Source organism: Parasteatoda tepidariorum, chromosome 3 (genome assembly GCF_043381705.1).
Source record: "Parasteatoda tepidariorum isolate YZ-2023 chromosome 3, CAS_Ptep_4.0, whole genome shotgun sequence".
Lineage (NCBI taxonomy): Eukaryota > Metazoa > Arthropoda > Arachnida > Araneae > Theridiidae > Parasteatoda > Parasteatoda tepidariorum.
This window is the reverse complement of record NC_092206.1, coordinates 73,097,702-73,117,016: the sequence shown is the minus strand read 5'-3', so window position 1 is coordinate 73,117,016 and position 19,315 is coordinate 73,097,702. Positions and strand designations below refer to the sequence as shown.

The window sequence follows — 19,315 nt, the reverse complement described above, 5'->3', positions numbered from 1 at the left end:
AGCTTCAGTTTTGGTAGCAGGTTTCATGACCTAAGTTCATATTTTTTGTAATCTGCATTTTCGTAAGATAGTATTAGTTCTCTTTCACCTGCATCACCAAGACAAGCGTAGAACATTCAGAAATTATAATCATCAAAAGTATTGGAGAGTTCGTGAGCTAGTGGCATGATAATGAGAGCTTGGCATTTGTCCACAACAACATTGTGTACTGCAGCGTCTTTTAGAGGACTCCATATCGCGGAAAAATTCATCGCAAATCCTATTTCACCTCCATAACTAATTTAAAGTTTAAAGCATAGAAAAAGTTAGTTCTAACAAACATAGAGTAAACCCTGAAATGTTAATTGCTGAAAAAAAAAATTAAAATATCAAAATGCAAGCAAATTATTGGAAGAGAGTTTCTCCATTGCGTAATCTTTAGTTACCTTCTCTTAATTTGCATGAAGGTGAAAAATAATTTGCAATGAAAAATTTCTCCCTTGGTATGGCGTCCTCTTAAAAATATTCAACGACCTGATAAACAGGACAAGATATTTGTTTGAGGTTATCGATTAGACCAAAATAGTGACAAGGATAAAAAAAAGCAGAATTGTTGACCAGATAACATTCATTTTTTGCACTTTATTCTAATTCTAAATCATCACCAGTTTATAGAGTAGGAGGGTTCAATTCTAAGTACACATGGTCAGTTTAACTTGCTATTAACTCTTTAAAAGAGTGTTTAGGCTTTGACACCCTTGTATTTTGCATTTAATCTTACATAAAAAAGAAAAAATCAATAATACAACGAAGATTTAGTATTTCAGAAAATAACAGATAACTATCTCCAGTATTTTGTGTAATTCTTTAGATAAATAAATGTCTCGAATTGACAACAATAAATAATTAAATCATCTGACAGAAAAATATTTCAGAATTTAACCATATTGAAATAATTAAGTTTAGCAGTTTCAATTACCGAAAAGAATTTATTAACAAACAAGTAATTTAAAACCAGAAAAATCAAACAAAGCGCCAACCTTTATTTAACGAAGCGAAACAATTTTCCCAAACAAAATCAGACAAGAATTTTCAACTTCTCGCTAATTAGGAAGCAGTCGTAAACTTTTTAGTTTGTTCTCTCCCCAAATATTTGTAGCTAATTCCCTGATGTTAAAAATGAAGATAGGAAGGAAGTAAATCAAGCAAATGAGCGGGAATATGATGAAATTTGAGAGTATCTGGAGAAGGACCATCAGTGAAGGAAGAAAAAAAACTACTCTACCCCCCCCCACACACACAAGTTTTTCCCCAATTAATAATAATAATAGAAGTTAAAAGAAATAGGATATCATATTTCGGTCCCGTTCCACAACTTGGGAGTTCGAGTTCAACCATATAAAAACTGAAATGAGACATATGGTGAGGTAAGAAAACAACCATAGCGTGCTGATGAGGAGACAACAGCTGCATGCCGAAACGCCAAACATCATTTAACTGCCATCTTTGGGTTTCACAATAACATACAATAAAACAATAATCGTTATACGAAAAACTTATTTAATTTTAGTTAGATAAACAATAACGTTAACTCAGATGATAAAGCGTTAAATATTATTAACTTCTTATAAATTAAGCAGCGATTTTTAATTATCATAATATGGGAAGACCAGAAAAATAACGACATGAAATAAATTACTTTTGCTACAAGTTACAATATATTTTCTACTTGTCCACCTCTTTTTGTTACTACTTAAAAGCTCTTATAATAAATACTTGTTGAATAAGAACATTGGAAGAATTGTCAGCGATTTTGATTAATTCTTAAATAGTTCACAATCTTTTGGGAACAGACATGAAGTAGGAAGTTCTTGTTTAAATAAGCATATTTTTATTTCTCTTGTTAAGCTAAGAACTGAAATTCTATTCTGATTTGATAGTGCTATATATTTTTTTTTTAATAAAAATATAGAAAGTTTAATTTCAATATCTCTCCCTATGCAGCTAGTCAGAGAATAGCAACAAACGACAATTGTTTAATCATTTACATCGATTTATAAAACGAAATTTGATTTTTTTACACTTTGTTCCTAAAAGCGGGATATTCGAATATCCATTATTCAATTGTATGGGTGAAGGATTAATATTTCATCTTTTTTAAAATATTTATTCTTCAAGTTGTACAACGGGCATGTTGTACAATGACATTACGCCATGGAAAATTAAAGCAATTCAAAGCATTTCAGCATTAACAAAATAAATATTTTGTGTTCAGATCATTAACAAAAAAGAAACAACATGAAGATAAGTAAAACAAAAATGGAGGATAAACAAACTTGACGTTTCATTGCGTTTCTCACTATACATAAGAAACATTCTACTGGGGAAATAAAGTAATAATATAAAACAAGCCATTCCCAATTAACGTTCGGTTCACCGAATCAAGAAACGTGTTTGCCCCTACAGAGGTCCCCATAGAGAGGGCAAAACCTCCCTTAAACACATAAAAAGAAAGATGGACGCCAGAAAGGGCAAAAGGTTCGATTCGAGATATCGATGGATGCCGAAACGAACATGCAATCTCGTCCGAACCTCTCAACTCTTTCCATATAAACGATCCAATAAGATTAGGGAGAGGGCAGGGGATAATAGCCGGCAGTGAAAGAAAAGAATATTTCCAACCGAAAGAATATATTCGATAGCGAGCAGATGGATCAAGTTTCGAGAACTTAACTCTTTTTTACTCCAGATTTCTTGCTATGGAAATTCGAATGTTATTCATGAACGGAACGGCAGATAAAAATGACTACAGTAAAGATGTCAAATATTTTTTTCGTAAAGGTATGAAGGAATTCAAGATTTCCCTGGAGCGGACGGGTGCAGAATAAATTCTTTTTGCAAAAGAGATGTGGAAAGGCTATTCCGGGAAAAAGTAATATCCACACAAGGAAAAACTAAAGCATATATTTTCTTTTCTTTACATACCAACACCTCCAAACGATTTCATGTTAAGAAGTAGGGGTTTATTTATTTCGAAAACAGACGTCACCATTCGAAACTCAACTTAGGCACACAATTTTTTCAAAATAGTTTATGCTTTTTCTGGAATATTCCTTTTTCAAAACCATTTATTTTTCAGTCTTTTTATTTATTTCTTCAATTTTTATTTTTCAAAAGACCTATTTTAAGCTTTTTCACGTTTTGCGCTTACGAAGAAAAATAGTGCGGAAAAGGAATTACCATTTTATTTCATTCTTCAAAGAATAAAAGTTTTAATACGGAAAAAATACAAAAAATATTCTCGTGTGCATTATCATATCCTAGAGTACATCATGCCACATCCTAAAACATATCCTCCAGCACATTATCTTATCCTATGCAGAGCAAGTCATTCATCTTTATTTTAACATATACGGGTTATTCTCAAATAACATATATATATGTGCATATTTTAGAACTCTTGCGTAAATAAACAATAACGACTGTCATTGTAAGGTTGTTCACAAATGATAATTTGAATTAGGAAAAAAATTAAAAATTTTAAAAGACCTGACGAACCATCCATTGTTTGGAAGACTCGCTTTCTAAGTAAAATTAAAATAATCAAAATTACTTTTTTAAATTAAATGCAATTGAAGTAATTTGAATAGTTATAGTGAGTGATTCAGTAATGCAATTGCAAGCTTAGTGTGGAGGTAGTGAACATCATAAGGATTAGTCATTGCTTAGCAACGCATGGCCAGAAATAACATCGAATGCCACTAGGGGCGATTTTCAATTATGAAATTCTTGTGTATTTAGAGCTATTTTTTAGTTTTATGCTTTCGAATAATATTGTCAAAAATTTTAATAGCTCGAAAGTAGCTATTTTATAATAATCCTACGATTTGGAGACTAACTTAGAAAACCCACTAAATTGGTCGCCAAATTTTTAAATTGTGTAGCAGCCTTTTACATACCTGCCAACTCTTCGGAATTTTCGGATGATTTTTGTTTTGATATTTAATATGGTGGGGAAATGCATACGTTTAAAATTTTTATAAATTTAATCTTGTTTTGGATAAATTTGATTTAAAGTTATATGGGTTTCCACTGCATTTTAATAATTTAACGCTGTTTTTTAAAGATCTGTCGCCAAGAGAAAAAAAAAAGCCATAGTTTAAGTACCTTACAGTTGAAGCAATGCGATGATTTTAAACTATACAATCTTGCCGTGAAGAATTATCTGGTCCTTAGAACAGACGAATAACTTAAATATTTTAAGAGTTATTTGCTCTATTAACGACTGTTAGGTTACGTTTTATAGTTCTTTAGCCGCATCTTTTCATGATAATTGTGAAAATGAAGTGAAATGTCATAACGAAGAAAAGCAGGTTTTGAGGAAATAAAAAGCGTTTTGTGACTAATGCTTTTATTCAAAAAAGTAACTTAACAACTGCATTGTGTGGATTCATAAAGTGATGAAAAAAGTTAAGAATTATTCTATGATTTTAATAAATGAAGAAAATCTCGCAAAATTTGCTGTTTCTTGAAAAGTTCGACATATTTTCTTTAAAAAAAATGTTTCAGCAATTTGCGCGTTATTAAAAAAAAAAAAAAATCTCTACAACTAAAGGAAATATGCAGCTTACACAACACAAGAGTTTTTGGGAGCCCACCCTAATTTTTTCAACTTTAGAAAAGTTTATTGTTTAACGATTGATTTTTCGATTGATTCAATTGGATACCTGAGAGGGACGTCACCGTAGGTAAATTGTGGCATTTGTTGATTCAGAAGCCAATCAGGTTTGAGACACACGCGTGACGCCGCTTACAAGTATCTAATTAAATCTGTTTTAAATCACTTGGTTAGGCATAATCACTTCCTTTTTTCTCGAGTTGCAAGTACCCAATTCATGATCTTTACGTGACGTCATTATTCTTATTTAATAAGAATTCTTTTATCAATATTTTAAGCAATTTTATCAGACAATTGAGCTAAAATAATAAAGTTAAAGTCCTAGAAAATAATAATAAAAATTAAAAAAAAAACAATTCACGATTTTTATAAATTTAGAGAACATTCTTAGTGTACGTGATTAGATCGTACTACTTAAAATGCATCTATCAAATTCTCAATTTCTAAATGTATATTTTACATGAATTTTAATTTTGATGAAAAAGCGACAATATTGTCGGTGCAGCATTGGAAAATATTTTGCATTACCATAAAAATTTTGTTTTCAAAACACTTGACTTAATACAAAATCATTTATTTATAACAAAAAGAGAAGAAAGGAACATCTCAACTCTTCTCTAAGATGAAAACAGATTAAACTTTTCATTCTGTTTTCGAACGGGCTTCAAAAGTTCCGTGTCGTGGCTAACAAATGTAAGTTAAAAAGTAAAACTTAGTTTAAAGTTTAATGCACTCCAACTTACGTTTTATTTTCCTGTTCGAAAAAGCTTTAAGAATCTCAGTATTAGTCAATTTCTATTACATTAAAAAGTGAAAAGACGATCGGGGGAAAAAATCGAATCCAGGAAATCCAGTCCATGGGAAAGTGTTTCATCAAGTTCTGGAAGACCGATTTCAAGTGAAATAAAAAGCCATTAGGTACGCTTTAATAATATTACCGGCATCGACTTACTTCGAGGAAGAGGGGCTCTACGCTTGGCAGTTTTTATTATACAGAAAAGAGTAATTTAATATCCGTTAATTTAGGGCACCTGAGAACACAGTATGCACCGGTACAGAGGTCAAGCAAAACCAAATTCGAAGGACACATGTGATTATACGGTAAGATACAATTTTAAAGAGGAAACAGCTGTGAGTATTTAAGCACGATAATTTGCATTGATGTTTCTGAGTAATAAAATGGCTATGATTAGTATCATCTCAAAAGCTAGAATTGTCGTATTATTTGAACAGCGGAAATAGAACATAGAGTGTTCGACGGCGGCTAGTTAAAATTAAATAAAAGATGGTTCACACTGCCCGTAATTTAAGCAGACCCCTTAGATTCTTCCCAGTAAAACTTTCTCTGACTTTTCATATGGTTATCACTTTTCTTTAACACTATAAAACGAGGGATAAATTCCATTATATCCGGCACAGTCATAGGGTAATCGAAAAAATCAGGCTCCAGTCACCGATATTCGGTTATGCGAAAAGTTAATTGGTTGAATTGAAAAGTTAAAATTAATTCCTCAGTATTTTCGAAACAACCTGATATTTTTAGACTTATTACAATATGCTAATACAGCTATATTGGCTAGGTTAATTAGAAAAACTGTGAAGAAATACTCAGACTAAATTTGTTAGCATTTCCAGCAAAAAATATTAATGAGGCCCATAAACAGTAAGCCTTTACTACCATCTATCTGCTGAAATAAATCAGGCTAATTGAGAAATCTTATTTTCTAATTAACGTAAAGGTATGAGGCCTCCCTGCAATAAGCCTAAAAAGTGCCAGGCTGATTAGAAAAAGATTGGAGATTTTTCTCAATTAGCCCAACGCATTGCAAAATGACGGTAGCTGTTTGCTAGGGCTACGATGTACGTAATGAAATTGATTCATATGAAATAAGTACAAATAAGGAAATTATTGGACACCCTTCGTGTTTATATTTTATTCAAGAGGATCTATATCGCAAAAGAAAACCTTTATCGCAAATTCTCTTTTACTTACATAAATAATTTACAATTTAAAATATAGAAAAATTAAGTTCAGATTAACCGATAGTAAACCATTTTGTTCCAAATGCTGAAAAAAAATTTACAATATCAAAATGCAAATAAATTATGGCAGGATTACGCAATGGAAAAGTAATCTAGCAGTTTAAAAAAAAAAAAAAGTTTTTTTTTACAAACTAGAGACTAAAATAGCATGGGATGCTCCCTGATTTTTTCTCTGAATCTCTTGAAAATTTCTTGACATTTCTCCGGGAAATTTCGTTTTTTCTTTTCTTATTTTATTATTTTTTTTTTAAATACTTTATCATCTTGGAAGCACATTTTTAATAAAAAAATTTTCCTAAAGCAAGAGTTTGCAAATAGTTATAATATTTTATAGGAAAAAAATCATTTAAAGGAAATTTAAGAAGCTGATGTCAAGTTATGTTCCTTTTTTAGCAATGTCTCGCCTTCTCAGATCCTTATCGAGCAGAAACGTGCTTCATTCCACACCGACGAGATCTTCTCTTCTTTGTGCATTTGCCTCAGTCGCCGAAACGCTCATTATTTTTCGAATTCTCCGAAACCACTTCTGTCAACTAGCTCAGCACCACCAAAAGGCGTGAAGCCAGAATGAAAAAAGTCTTCATTCAAGAGTTTTCAACCAAAAACTAGCTGTGTGGGGTCACGTTTTCAAAACTGTTGAGAATTTTCTTCCATCCCTTCGCGAGGGCCTCTGCCTGAATCTACTGTTCTGTTCCAAAGGAAGTAATAACCCACGACCACCCCCTACTCGCATCGCCGAATTTTTAGTATTCTCTTTTACTCTAGGAGGGCACTGTTTATGGAATCTATCCCTTTTTATTGGCTTAGTAAATCGTCCACGCCACGTGCGCTGTTCTTGAGTTATAGATATCCATGGTTCAGCAGATGACGCTTTCCTTGGGGCTCTGCGAAAATTGCCAGGAGGGTTGGTGATGGGGGAACACTTTAAAATGGTGCTGACTCATACCCGGGGCTTAAACCAAAAAGACTGGCATGCCTTTTTCGCATAAAACATTCTGAGTAAAGAGAATATTAAAAGTGTTTAGGGCTTTCTAGATGAGGAATGCAAGCGCGTCTTGTTTTATGTCTTTTCATTTTGGAAGCATTAATTCGTGCAGTTTGCGGTACATTATGGATGTCACTAAAACAAAAAATGTGAAATAAATTCTCTAGTTTCCATAAGCACGAGTTTTGAGTTTGAGTTTTAAATAAACAATTTAATTTCTAAGCTGGGATTAAATAGAGATAAATTTCTAGAACCTTCTTAGGACAATTCACATAATTTTGATCGCTAAAAAAAGGACCACAAAATTCTTAAGTACGTCCATTTAACTTCTTGTTTAAAAGTTTACCAAGGGTCTGTCCAGACATTTCGTGAAAGGTCCGGTTTTTGTGAAAAAATTACTCACATTCTTTCAACCAGGGTCCTGCTTTCATGAATTTGTGCAAATAGAGTCCGGTTATTGCAAAAAACTTTTTCAAGGAGTTTTTTAATTGTAAATAGATACAAGATTATGCTCAGCTCTGTAAAATTTTAATAAAAATAATTAAATTTTCAAAAATAATCAGCCTTTGCTGCTTCTAAATTAGAGATGCAACATACAAATATTTGGTATTTAGCCTATACTGCTGAACGCAGAATATTCATTTCGGACGAATAATGGAAGGATCGTCTGCCGAAGACAAAACTTAATTCGTTTACATCCATCTTTCTTGTTTTCTGCCCTAGGAAGGGTTTATTCGATTAACAAAACAATAATGAAGATGAACAAATTTGTGAATGGTCCGATTAAAAGAAAAATCATTTTGTAAAGGGTCCGTTAACGAACCCAAATTTCATCTAAACACACCCCTGTTTACATATTTTTATATGAACATAAAATTATTTATTTCTTAGAAATATGGCTTTAGTTTAGAACTAAAATAAACTCCCTTAAATTAATAAATAAATGTTGGAAACAAAAACAGCTCAATTTTATTTATATGAATAAATTAAATTGAAAAAAAATATTATGAAAAATACATATTTTCTGACACTATGAAACGATATTGAAATTCTGAAACAGTTCATTCCTGTTTATAACCATCTGAATCGGGTAAATAATCATTTTCAAGAGTTAAAAAATAACCTTTCTTTTCTATAAAGTTCTGGCAAGAGAACAAGTACCTGCTTTTTATAGCACGCACTCAAGAATTACAATGTAACATGTTTATAAATAAGCTAAAATGAAAAGCGTTGAAGAAAATAAATTGAAATGTTTTCAGCGCGTCAAAAAATATTTTTTCTGGAAAAAGGCAATTTGCATACAAATGTTCGATTCTTTCCTTCCAGTTCAAGATAAGCTACTTCCATCTAGCGTTGCAATATATCTTCACCTTTCCTATTTTAAACAAGATTTGAAAAGAAAAACTCGGAATAATCACGCAATTTATTTCCCTTTGCTATCCAAGAAATGTCTTGAGTTCGAGTCTTTCTTTAATGGGATGCGACCGCTGATGCGTCCCCGTGGGCAAACACTCCCTCCTCTAATTTCCCCCATCGCTCCTCTTGAATCTGTAATGCAAGTCACGACGCCAATCTAATTGTTGGAAGAAAAACAACTTTAAGACTTAGATTTGTTGTAGAGATCCTCCGTAAGTTATTTGGATGGAAAGAAAAAGTATTTCATTATTTATTTTTATCCAAAAAGGTTTGGCGTTGACTAAACTAAGTTAATCTATTGCTCTAAAAGCAGTTTTCTGATGATTGTAATTATATTTCAAAACAAAGTAGATCGATGAAGTTTTGCAGTTGGTTATATGAACATGAAACATACATAGAGGAACAACGTGTAATAGTTTGAGATCAATGTATAGTAAAATCAGTATAAATTTGTAAATATTTTCTCATAGCCATACCCATATTTGATTAAAATTTGCAAGATTTCCTCAATCAAATAATTTTGAAGATAGAATTTCAATAATCCCGAAATGAAAACACGGTGAATATGCCATTTAACATATTTGTACAAAAATAATTTAGCGGATGATCTCTGAATTAACTTATTAAAAATTCTAGCATATGATTATTGTATTGTTGATTACAATGGAGCATTTCTCAAATCAGATCAAGAGACGAATCAATAATTGTGAAACTACTAAACTTCACTCTTTAAGGCTTGTTATCGCATTTGTTGAAAATAATAAAAAAGTATGCGGATCCCTGAATTCATCAATTTAAATTTGACAATGTAAGATTGCTAAATTAGAATTTGTAAAATTAAATTTAATAATGTAAAAATTGCTAAATTACATTTCAATTTTTAAAATTAAATTTGATAATGTAAAAATAAAAATTTGATAATGTAAAATTATTAACAGTTTCTTTTTATAAAATGATAGAATTCAAGGAGAAATTAAAATAATGAGTCCTGCAGGTAAGGCTACATGTCTGAATAATATATGTACAAAGTAGATGGTCCTAAGTTTGAACTATCGAAATTTGCAATTTTTATTAGCATTTTTAATAGGGTTCCCACTCAATTTCAGAAAAAAAATTTCCTGATTTTTCCAGGTATATCAAGTAAATTTCAATGAAAATCAATACCATATTTTATCTATGCGATGAAATTTTTCATCAGAAAATTTTGATTCTTTTATTTGTAATGCCAAATATTGGATTTTCCATGTAAAATAAATATTATATGAGGAGGGAAGCATTTCAATTTGTCTAAAATGTAAAATTTTTACAATAAATAATTGTAATAGATGTTAGAATTATTTAACTCGAATCTCAACAACTGAGTACTGTTACTGACAATTTTAAGACTGGTTTTTTTCCAGGTATAATGAAGAAATTTTCCAGGTTTTTGTAAAAAAATTGCAACTTTCCCAGACCATTCCCTGATTTTTGGAGTTGAAATAAAATTCCCTGACAATTCCAGATTTTCCCTGACCAGTGGGAACCACCCTGATTTTAATTAAAATAAAAAGATGGTGGTCCAAAAATTCAAATTTTTTGATACTTAATATCGATTATTTTAGAATCCGTCGAAACATGTCGAAAACATGAACCCAGCCATAAGCTTTTTTCCATCAACATCATCTGCTTTCAGAGATCTAGATGTAAAACGCTCATGCTTCTCCGATCGATTAACCGAAAGCCCAAAAGGCACACTCCACGCACCGTCAAACCACCTAATCTCACATAAATTAAATTTATTTAAGAGTTAAAAAAAAAAAGCATAGGATCTTATCGAATGCTTGTTGGCAGGAACCAGATTTTGATATCCGTGTGACAAGCAGAAAATGATGCACGTTAAATTCTATTTCTTATCTTATCAGAATGAAAAACCTGGCGAGGGCTGGTTTACAAGCTTTATGAAACGAATCCTAGGAAAAAGCTTAGCGTCTTTGATCGTTATGCAAACCTGACACCCGTGTCTCATGTGAATGGAATAAGTGTTAACATGCGAATGGAATAAGTGTGGCCATTGTAGATGGAAGAGCTGAAAATGAGTCAATAACTGATATCACAATTGTGACCGGTAGGGTTAAGTGATAGGTATGGAATACAATATATTCTTCAACACATACGTAATTAGTAATTTTAGACCGATGCAACCTTAGTACGATGCTAAGTTTTTTCATAGTGTCGTACGAATTAATTCCTTGCATTTAATCATTCAATATTACCGTTCAACGTAAACAGATATACCACTTAAACCAACATATTTATTAAGGTAGCGGCAAACTTGTATGATACAGTGGTTCTAAGTACCAACATTACCATGTATTAATGTTAAAGATCTTTTTTTATTTTTTATCAAATCCATGTCACCGATTTGAACTATTCTAACAAATAAGATTTTAAGATTTCAAAAGTGCATTTATACTAACAAATAAACAGCTCTTCATACAGATTCACTAACGAGCCTGACATAATAGTCAGTGCTTATTCAACGAGAATATTCACTAAAATGGTTACAAAAGAAAGCAATACGCTTAGAAAAAAAAAAAATTAATATTGCACATAAATCTTGTACGCTTTAAATAAGCTTAAAAGCCGCTGTTTTTAAAAAGAATCGTTCGTATAATTCATTTAACTTTTTCACAGAAATGATCGCGTAGACATATCCGGCCTGCATAACGTTGGAATTTACGAGGACATAAAACGTTCTTTCACCAAATACTTAACCCAACACTGACAAGACTTTAAGAAAGGACGACGAAACTTTTTGGTCATTAAGTAACAAAATCTAATGGTTTTTTTCCTTCTTTTTATCGTCTTTGGTTGACACTCAAGTCTGCTCGCAAATCATATTAAGATGCCTTCTTCTTAAGATCTCTTCCAAGTGAAATAAATCCGCGCATCATTAGTTTCACTCAACGAGTTTTATCGGAAAACTGGCTCAGCTTTCACGGGCGATGAATCAACAGCGTCCATTTGTATCCCAGAAGACTGGACGGTCACCATTCTTGTAGGTTTTACAGATGAATCTTCTATCGGAATCAATATTCCGTTAAAGGAACGTTAAAAGGTTTCCAAAACTTACACAAGAGAAATGTAAGAATATTTTGAAAGGTTTGCTTTCTTCTTGAGAGGCTCATCTTCTTTATTTAGTTACATTTATTTGAATTTTCTAGCAATATACACACCGTTTAAATTTCTGAAGACAATCGAATCAAAATATCATTTAAATTTATTGCAATTTCAGGGTGTGTAGCCAAATTATTCAACAAAAAGTAAGCACTTTTCACCGCACTCAAAAAATTTTTTTAAGCACTTTAAAAAAATATCATAATTAGGCAGGGTTGGGGAAAGTTATTGACAAGTGACTGTTTTATCTTGTTTTAACCGTCATGTCAAAATCTTTTGGCGTTGTTTTTGTCAAAAATCATGAAATTTAGAATCATGTAAAACGAATGGCGTTTTTATACAGAATGGACTAACAATACGGCGAAATAGATTGGGGTAGAATTAATTGTGAAAATGTTGAATAGAATAATGTGAACTGTGTCTTTTTGGATAATTCGAAGCGAAAATCAGCATAGTAAAGGAAAAATCTCATTTTGAAAAAGGATAAATTAAGCACCTCTTAAAAACACCTAATGAAAAAAGCACCTTTAAGGGCTTTTAAAAAACGATAATCGAAAATAATAACCTTTAAGCACTTTTTAAAAACGCTACGCACCCTGAATTTCAATATAGTGCTAAGTTGAGCCATATCATACTTCATCAACTTAATTTCATGATGCTATGGTTCAACTCTAACTGAAACGGGATTCAACTGAACACAACTTTGCAGATTGTAGGAAATTTGCAACGTTGATTCGATTTTTCTGACAGCGTAATTAAAGTGAAAAAAAATTTATTAATGTTCATTTATTACTTTCACTCAGACTAATGAATATCATTAATTAAACCCTCAACGAGTTTTAAAGAAAAACTAGCTCAGCTTTCACGGGCGATGAATTTAGAGCCATTTGTATCCCAGAAAACTAGACGGTCGCCATTCTTGTAGGTTTTGCTGAATCTATCAAAATTAATATTCCGTTAAGTACGATAAAATGTTTCCAGCACTTAAACAAGAAAAATATAAGAACAATTTGAAAGGTTTGTTTTCTACTTAAGGCTTACCTTCTTTATTTAGTTGTATACATAATAATTATTTCAATTTGGTAGTAATGCACCGTTAAAAATCTTGAAGAATAGAATCATAATATCGTTTAAATAATTGGGTGTGATTTTTATAGGGTGCTAAGTTGAGCCATATTATCGTACTTCATCAACTTGATTACATGATACTATAGCTTAACTGTAACTGAAACGGGATTCAACTGAACACAACTTTACATAATGTAGGAAATGTGTCCCATATTATAGCTAAACGTTGATTTGATTTTTTGACTAAGTGAAAAAAAAAATCTATTTTGATAAGGACTTTTTTATGGGATGGGAATCTTTCAATATGTACCACAAAATCCAGGAGAATGTTTGATAAAACCAAGAGAAACTAGCAATACATAATCCCGTATTGAAAAATCTTTTAAAAATGGTTATCTATGTAATCAGGGGTGATTGTGAGCCCAAGTTAAAATTCCGGAAAATTTCTTGAGAAAAAAAAAAAACAGTTTAAATGGGAAAAAATTTAAACAGGGTTTTTTTCTTTTCCTCAATCTTTCTTAGTTTACTTAAAATAAACAGGGTGATTCTAAAAAGATGGGCAAAATTTTAGGAAGTGATAGTACACACCCAAGCAAACAATTTTTATCAAAGAATGCATGGTCGAAAACAAAACGCAAAGGTGCTGGCGCATTTGGAAAGTTGTTTGATGCCAAAAGTGAAAGCTCCATTCCTGTTGCAAGTCACTGCGCTGCGTTACTTGTCGCCAAGCTTTCGGCCGCTGCAGGGAAAGTTCGTGATATGCTTGGTGTGTTTCAGAATGTTCGCCTATCTTTTCTTCGCCGTTGTACTGCGAGAATAGCCGCTGCCGGCCACTGTTTTGAACATTTATTGTAATCACATGCCATTAAATTTGTTTTTATAATTTAACTTCATCGTTCTTTGTGTGTTTTTGCCTCATATAAGAACATAAACTTTGACGCCCTCTAGCGGTTTTGCGTTTTGCTTTCGACCATGCATTCTTTGATAAAAATTGTTTGCTTGGGTGTGTACTATCACTTCTTAAAATTTTGCCCATCTTTTTAGAATCACCCTGTATTTAAAATTTACACATACTTATACCATTTACACATACTTATGATAACCTGGAGAAGTAATTGAAATTTACAATTTTTCTTTCGTGAGTTTATGATTATAATAACTATAATACAGATAAAAAATTTATATTAATCTTGAATATAAAGCTTATAATTATATAGTATCTGGCTCTCCCTTACAAACAATTAGGACAAACTGTGTTTTTAAGTTCCACCTTTCAAAATTTGATTTCCGGAAACTTTTGTGATCAATGATTTTTTGAAACGTCTGGACCTTCGTTCTCCGGAAACTTCCGGATCAAGGTTAGCGAAAAATCCGGAAATCCGGATTCTTTCCGGAGCACAATCAGCCCTGACGTAATAAACGTCTTTAATTAAATATATCATAAATCATTCGATCGGAAAAAAGATCCAATCTCTATGTTTCGGCAGAGGTTTAAAAAAATAATATATCCTGGCTTACTTTAGGTTTACCAGAATTCATGAATGAATTTTTTTTATACGTTAAATTTTAAATTTCCTACGTAGGTTAAAGAAAATTTGCCATTAATGGAATTCTAGAGTTTTTGAACAGCCTTCTATGGAGAATTCTTGAAGAAATCAGAATTCTTCGAGAACTATATCCCTCATGGTTGTAAAAATTGTTAACAAAACGTAGTGACAAACAAATATTTGCTCTGTGTTTCACAAATCAGTTATACCAAGTGGATTTCTTCTAAGATTATGCATTAAAAAAAACTTGTGTACTTACAAAGAATATTTAATTGAGCTCCTTGACTAGCCAGAGATATTCCAGTAGTGACGTTAGTAGCAATGCACTTGAATTCTCCAATATCCTTAGATGGGTCAACTCTAGTTATGTGCAAATTGCTACCAACCTGAAACCGGCGAGACGTGTTAGCAACTGAATCCCCATTCAATGTCCAATAGAACACCACGTGTCGGTTGTTTGACACGCCACATTCGAGAGTGACACTTTGTCCCTTTCGAACATCCTGATCTTGTGGATGTGGTTGGAAATAGTAACTGTCTTGTCCGAATGTCAAGGCCAGCAGAAAGTATTCTGAAAAAAAGTGCCGAATAAATTTATTAAGCTCAACAGAAAATAAAGTACAGTACGCACAAATAAATCCAGAATGTAGTTAACTTAGCTAAAGTTTAAGTCAACTTATAGCTTATGTACCAATGGATGATTAACAAATGTAAACAAAAAACAGGCAACTGTGTATACTATTTAATTACGAATCAAAAACGTTTGATTGCAGAATTTTATTGGCATAATTTTGCCATCTGTAGCCTCTTTCGATAGCCAGAAACGGACAGTTGGAAGCGTGAAAATTTACGGATCAAATAATTTTGTGTTTTTGTTAGCAGTATTTTCTCATTAGCTTATTAAATATTCCGTGCGGCTTGGTGTAATAATCGATAATAATAGAACACCGATAAGTAATAAAACGATTAATAATAGAAGTAAAATCTGAAAGTTTTCTGATTCATTTCCAATTTCTATTGGTTAAAGTTACTTTAAAAAGCTCTCTTTTCTGGTCTGTACTTAAGTTTTTTAAAAGCGTTTTACTTTAGAAATTGTAGTTTTCTTTAAACCTTCGAAGTTCCGGCATTATATTTTCTCCTTTCTTTATTGCTGCTCAAAATGCTACAATCCCTTCCTTTTCATGAAAAAAGATTTTTTTTTTTTAAAAAATCAGCCACTTATACTTAAGAATCTATTCAGTAAGGAAAGCAACTGATTCGCTTTCGAAAATAAATTCAAATCTAAACGATTTAAAAAAAATATTTATTCACTGTCAGTCGAAAAAAAGTCTTAACAAAACACGAAAGTAAAACATGTGCATAGTCGTTTAACTTATCCTCAAAATAAATAAATAATCAAATAAAAGACATCGTAGATTCCGAGAACCTCCATTATCCTCAAAAATTATGATTCAAAGCATTGTTCGCAAAGTGGTGATTATGTTTGAGTAGTGCTTCTTAGCCAAAGCTGGCTTTCATTTCAAATTTTTATACTTTCTCTTTGCTCGAGAGAAAGCAATAAGAAAAAAATCACGATGCGTGGCGAAAAAAAAATCAAGAAACATGATATAAAGCAAAACAGAAAAATGAAAAATAAACGAGCACAACAAAAACAATAAATAAAAGGTAGTTAATTTTCTAAGACGATGCCAAGTTATTCGGAATAGCGTGACCACCTGTTGTGACGTCAGCGGCCCGTCATCACTCATTGGAGATGATTAACGAGAGTGGGCGTGGTCTGACCAAGACCTTAAAAAAAAAGAAAAAGTTCATCTTGGCAAAGAACTCAAGTGGTTGTGTATTTATTTCCTTTTAAACCAAACCACCTTAACCTTCAGGTACAAAGATGACTTATACAATTTCAATAATTTTATGTTGATGATAAGATGCAGCTGCATTTTAAAAGAATTTGAAAATACAATCGCAATCACTTTCGGCAAATTATTTTTGTCTAAAATATCTGTCTTGAACTTTCGTCGGCAGGTGATGAGTTTTTTAAGATTCGTATCGCGTTTGAGTGAAGTATTGACAGAATAATTATTTTTCTGCTGTTGATGTAATTGAGCTAAAATGATACAATCCGCATACGGGACAGGTGTCAGGAAAAAATGTTAAACAGTGTGCATAGCCAAATCTTTCAACAAAAAATAAGCACCTTTTAAGTACTTTTTAAGCACTCAAAAAATATTCCTAAGCACTATGTACATTAACAAAATGCAAAATAATATTCAAAGACTTTACATGATCATAATAAAATAACTAGTTTCTGACAAAGAACTATTTTCTTGATTATATTAGCCATTAGAAAATAATCGAGAGATTTTTCGGTTCGATTTCAGAGGGTGGAAAACGAAGCTTAAATTTGAGAATATCTTGTAAAATGCAGCACATGAGAGTGCAATAATCCTCACCATACACACAACTCACTATGCGCACATGCGGATTTGAAAGTATTCCACCAAACCTGTAAAATAATTGGCGCTTTCATACATTATGGACTGACAGTACGCCAAAATGAATTATGAAAACGGCTGAATAGAACAATGTGAAAAGCACGCTTTTGCATAATGTGAAAATCGAAATGGTAACGAAAAAAAATCTTATTTTTGAAAAGGAAAAATTTAACACTTTTTAAAAAAATACCAACAAAAAAAAAGCACCTTTAAGGACTTTTAAATAACGAAAATCGAAAATAAGCACCTTTAAGCACTTTTCAAAAACGCTACGCATCATGTTAAATAAAGCCAAATTTCAACGACGAAGGGGGAAAAAACTGTTGAAATTTTTTTTTCAATCCACTTGTTTAGTTTACTATGAAAACATATTTGCAGTTTTACAATATTTCTTTACTCACCATTTTTTTAAAAAAAAAATACAGTAAAACTAAAAATATTTTTATTTTAAAAAAGTTGATAAAATTTTAATGATAAATAGTCAAAAATAAACAGGGCCATTAAAATTTATTTTTGATTTGAAATATATTTTTTTATTTGTTTTATTTATTTATTTTTTCTTTGTATTAAACGGAGAGAGATTTAAAAAAGTTAGTAAGAAGGCCTTATTTGAATAGTGAACCACTAAATCTTTTAAAAATACGGCGTCAGCCTATTTTTCATGTCCATACAAATTATTACTATCTTAATATAAAATTAGTTAATTATTTCTGCAACCAAACAGGGGTCACTACAAAAACAAATTAAATAAGAAAGGAAAAATAATGCACACACGCGATCATGATGCTCAGGACAAATTTTGTTAGAATACACATTGAAGAATTTTTAAAGGATAATTTTCAAAACTTGTTGACAGTTTTGTAGTAGCAACTCGAGAAGTGAAGTCATTATGCTTAACTATGTGATTTAAATCAGATTTAGTTGGATACCTGTAAGCAACGTCACACGCATGTGTCGAACCTGATTGGCTTCTAAGTCGACAAATGCCACGATGACGTCNAATACCTTGTAAAGGCAAAATCTTCTATGATGATGCACCAAAAATATTCAATGCTTTAAAAAATAGAAGAAGTTAAAAATTTATTATAATTAAAGAAATAATTTTTTAAAAGAGTTTTTGTGTTTTTTTTAGTTTTTAGAAATCTCACTTAACTTTTTGAAATCTCACCCTGCTTTTGAGAAAGGGTGAGAAATTCTCACCCATTTTTTTTTTCTATGATGAAAACACTGCTTGTAGGTATCCAATTGTAAAAAAATGTCAAGTTATCTAAGTTGGTAACGGTACGGTATTTTACGTTCATTGAGTTGATGTGCAAGTGGAAACTTTTTTCTTTTTCTAGCCATTTTTAAGCATTTTTTTCCCTGTTGAAAATATAAATTTAATGATTCTAGATTCAAGAGAAAAACTGCTTTCGAATTGGCAATTAATATAAAGAATTAAAAAATATATATATACCAACTCCGAAAAGTCCCTTTTAAAAGACGTTTTCTCCAAAACCAAATATAATTTTAAAAGGGATGTTTTCGAAAGGTGAGGATAGAAAAAGATGCTTCTATCCATTGTTATTTAAAGTTAACAAATAAATTGATAACTGTTATTTACTCGGCAGTATCTTTCTCGGCCAATACAGGATACAAGGTCGTAGCTCTATCAGAACTATATTTACCGAGAGGAAATTAACAATTCAAACGGATCTTTTCTGCCTAATTTGTATCAATAAATTCCGCTATCGCCATCTTTAGAAAGATTGTACAATATCATACCTTTATCTGCTTTTAGATTTAAAAAAAAAATTGTTTTTGGATAATTTATGTAAAAGGAATTTCGAAGCTACACACAAACCGGCATGTAAAAATGAAAGTTAATATTTAAATATCTAAACACAGAAAAAAAATGCAGCATTAATTTAATCAATTCAAAATTATTAAAAACTTAATTTTATTAATTTTA

General features: G+C 31.5%; 1 protein-coding gene across 1 annotated transcript in view; it reads right to left on the bottom strand.

Annotated features, from left to right (window-relative positions):
• Positions 1-19,315, bottom strand: part of LOC107440672 (inactive tyrosine-protein kinase 7) — an 80,071-nt gene that overhangs the window by 49,141 nt on the left and 11,615 nt on the right. The window contains exon 2 of the mRNA XM_071178839.1: positions 15,132-15,443. Coding sequence (XP_071034940.1) covers positions 15,132-15,443 — 312 coding nt within the window. The remainder of the gene's footprint in view (positions 1-15,131; positions 15,444-19,315) is intronic.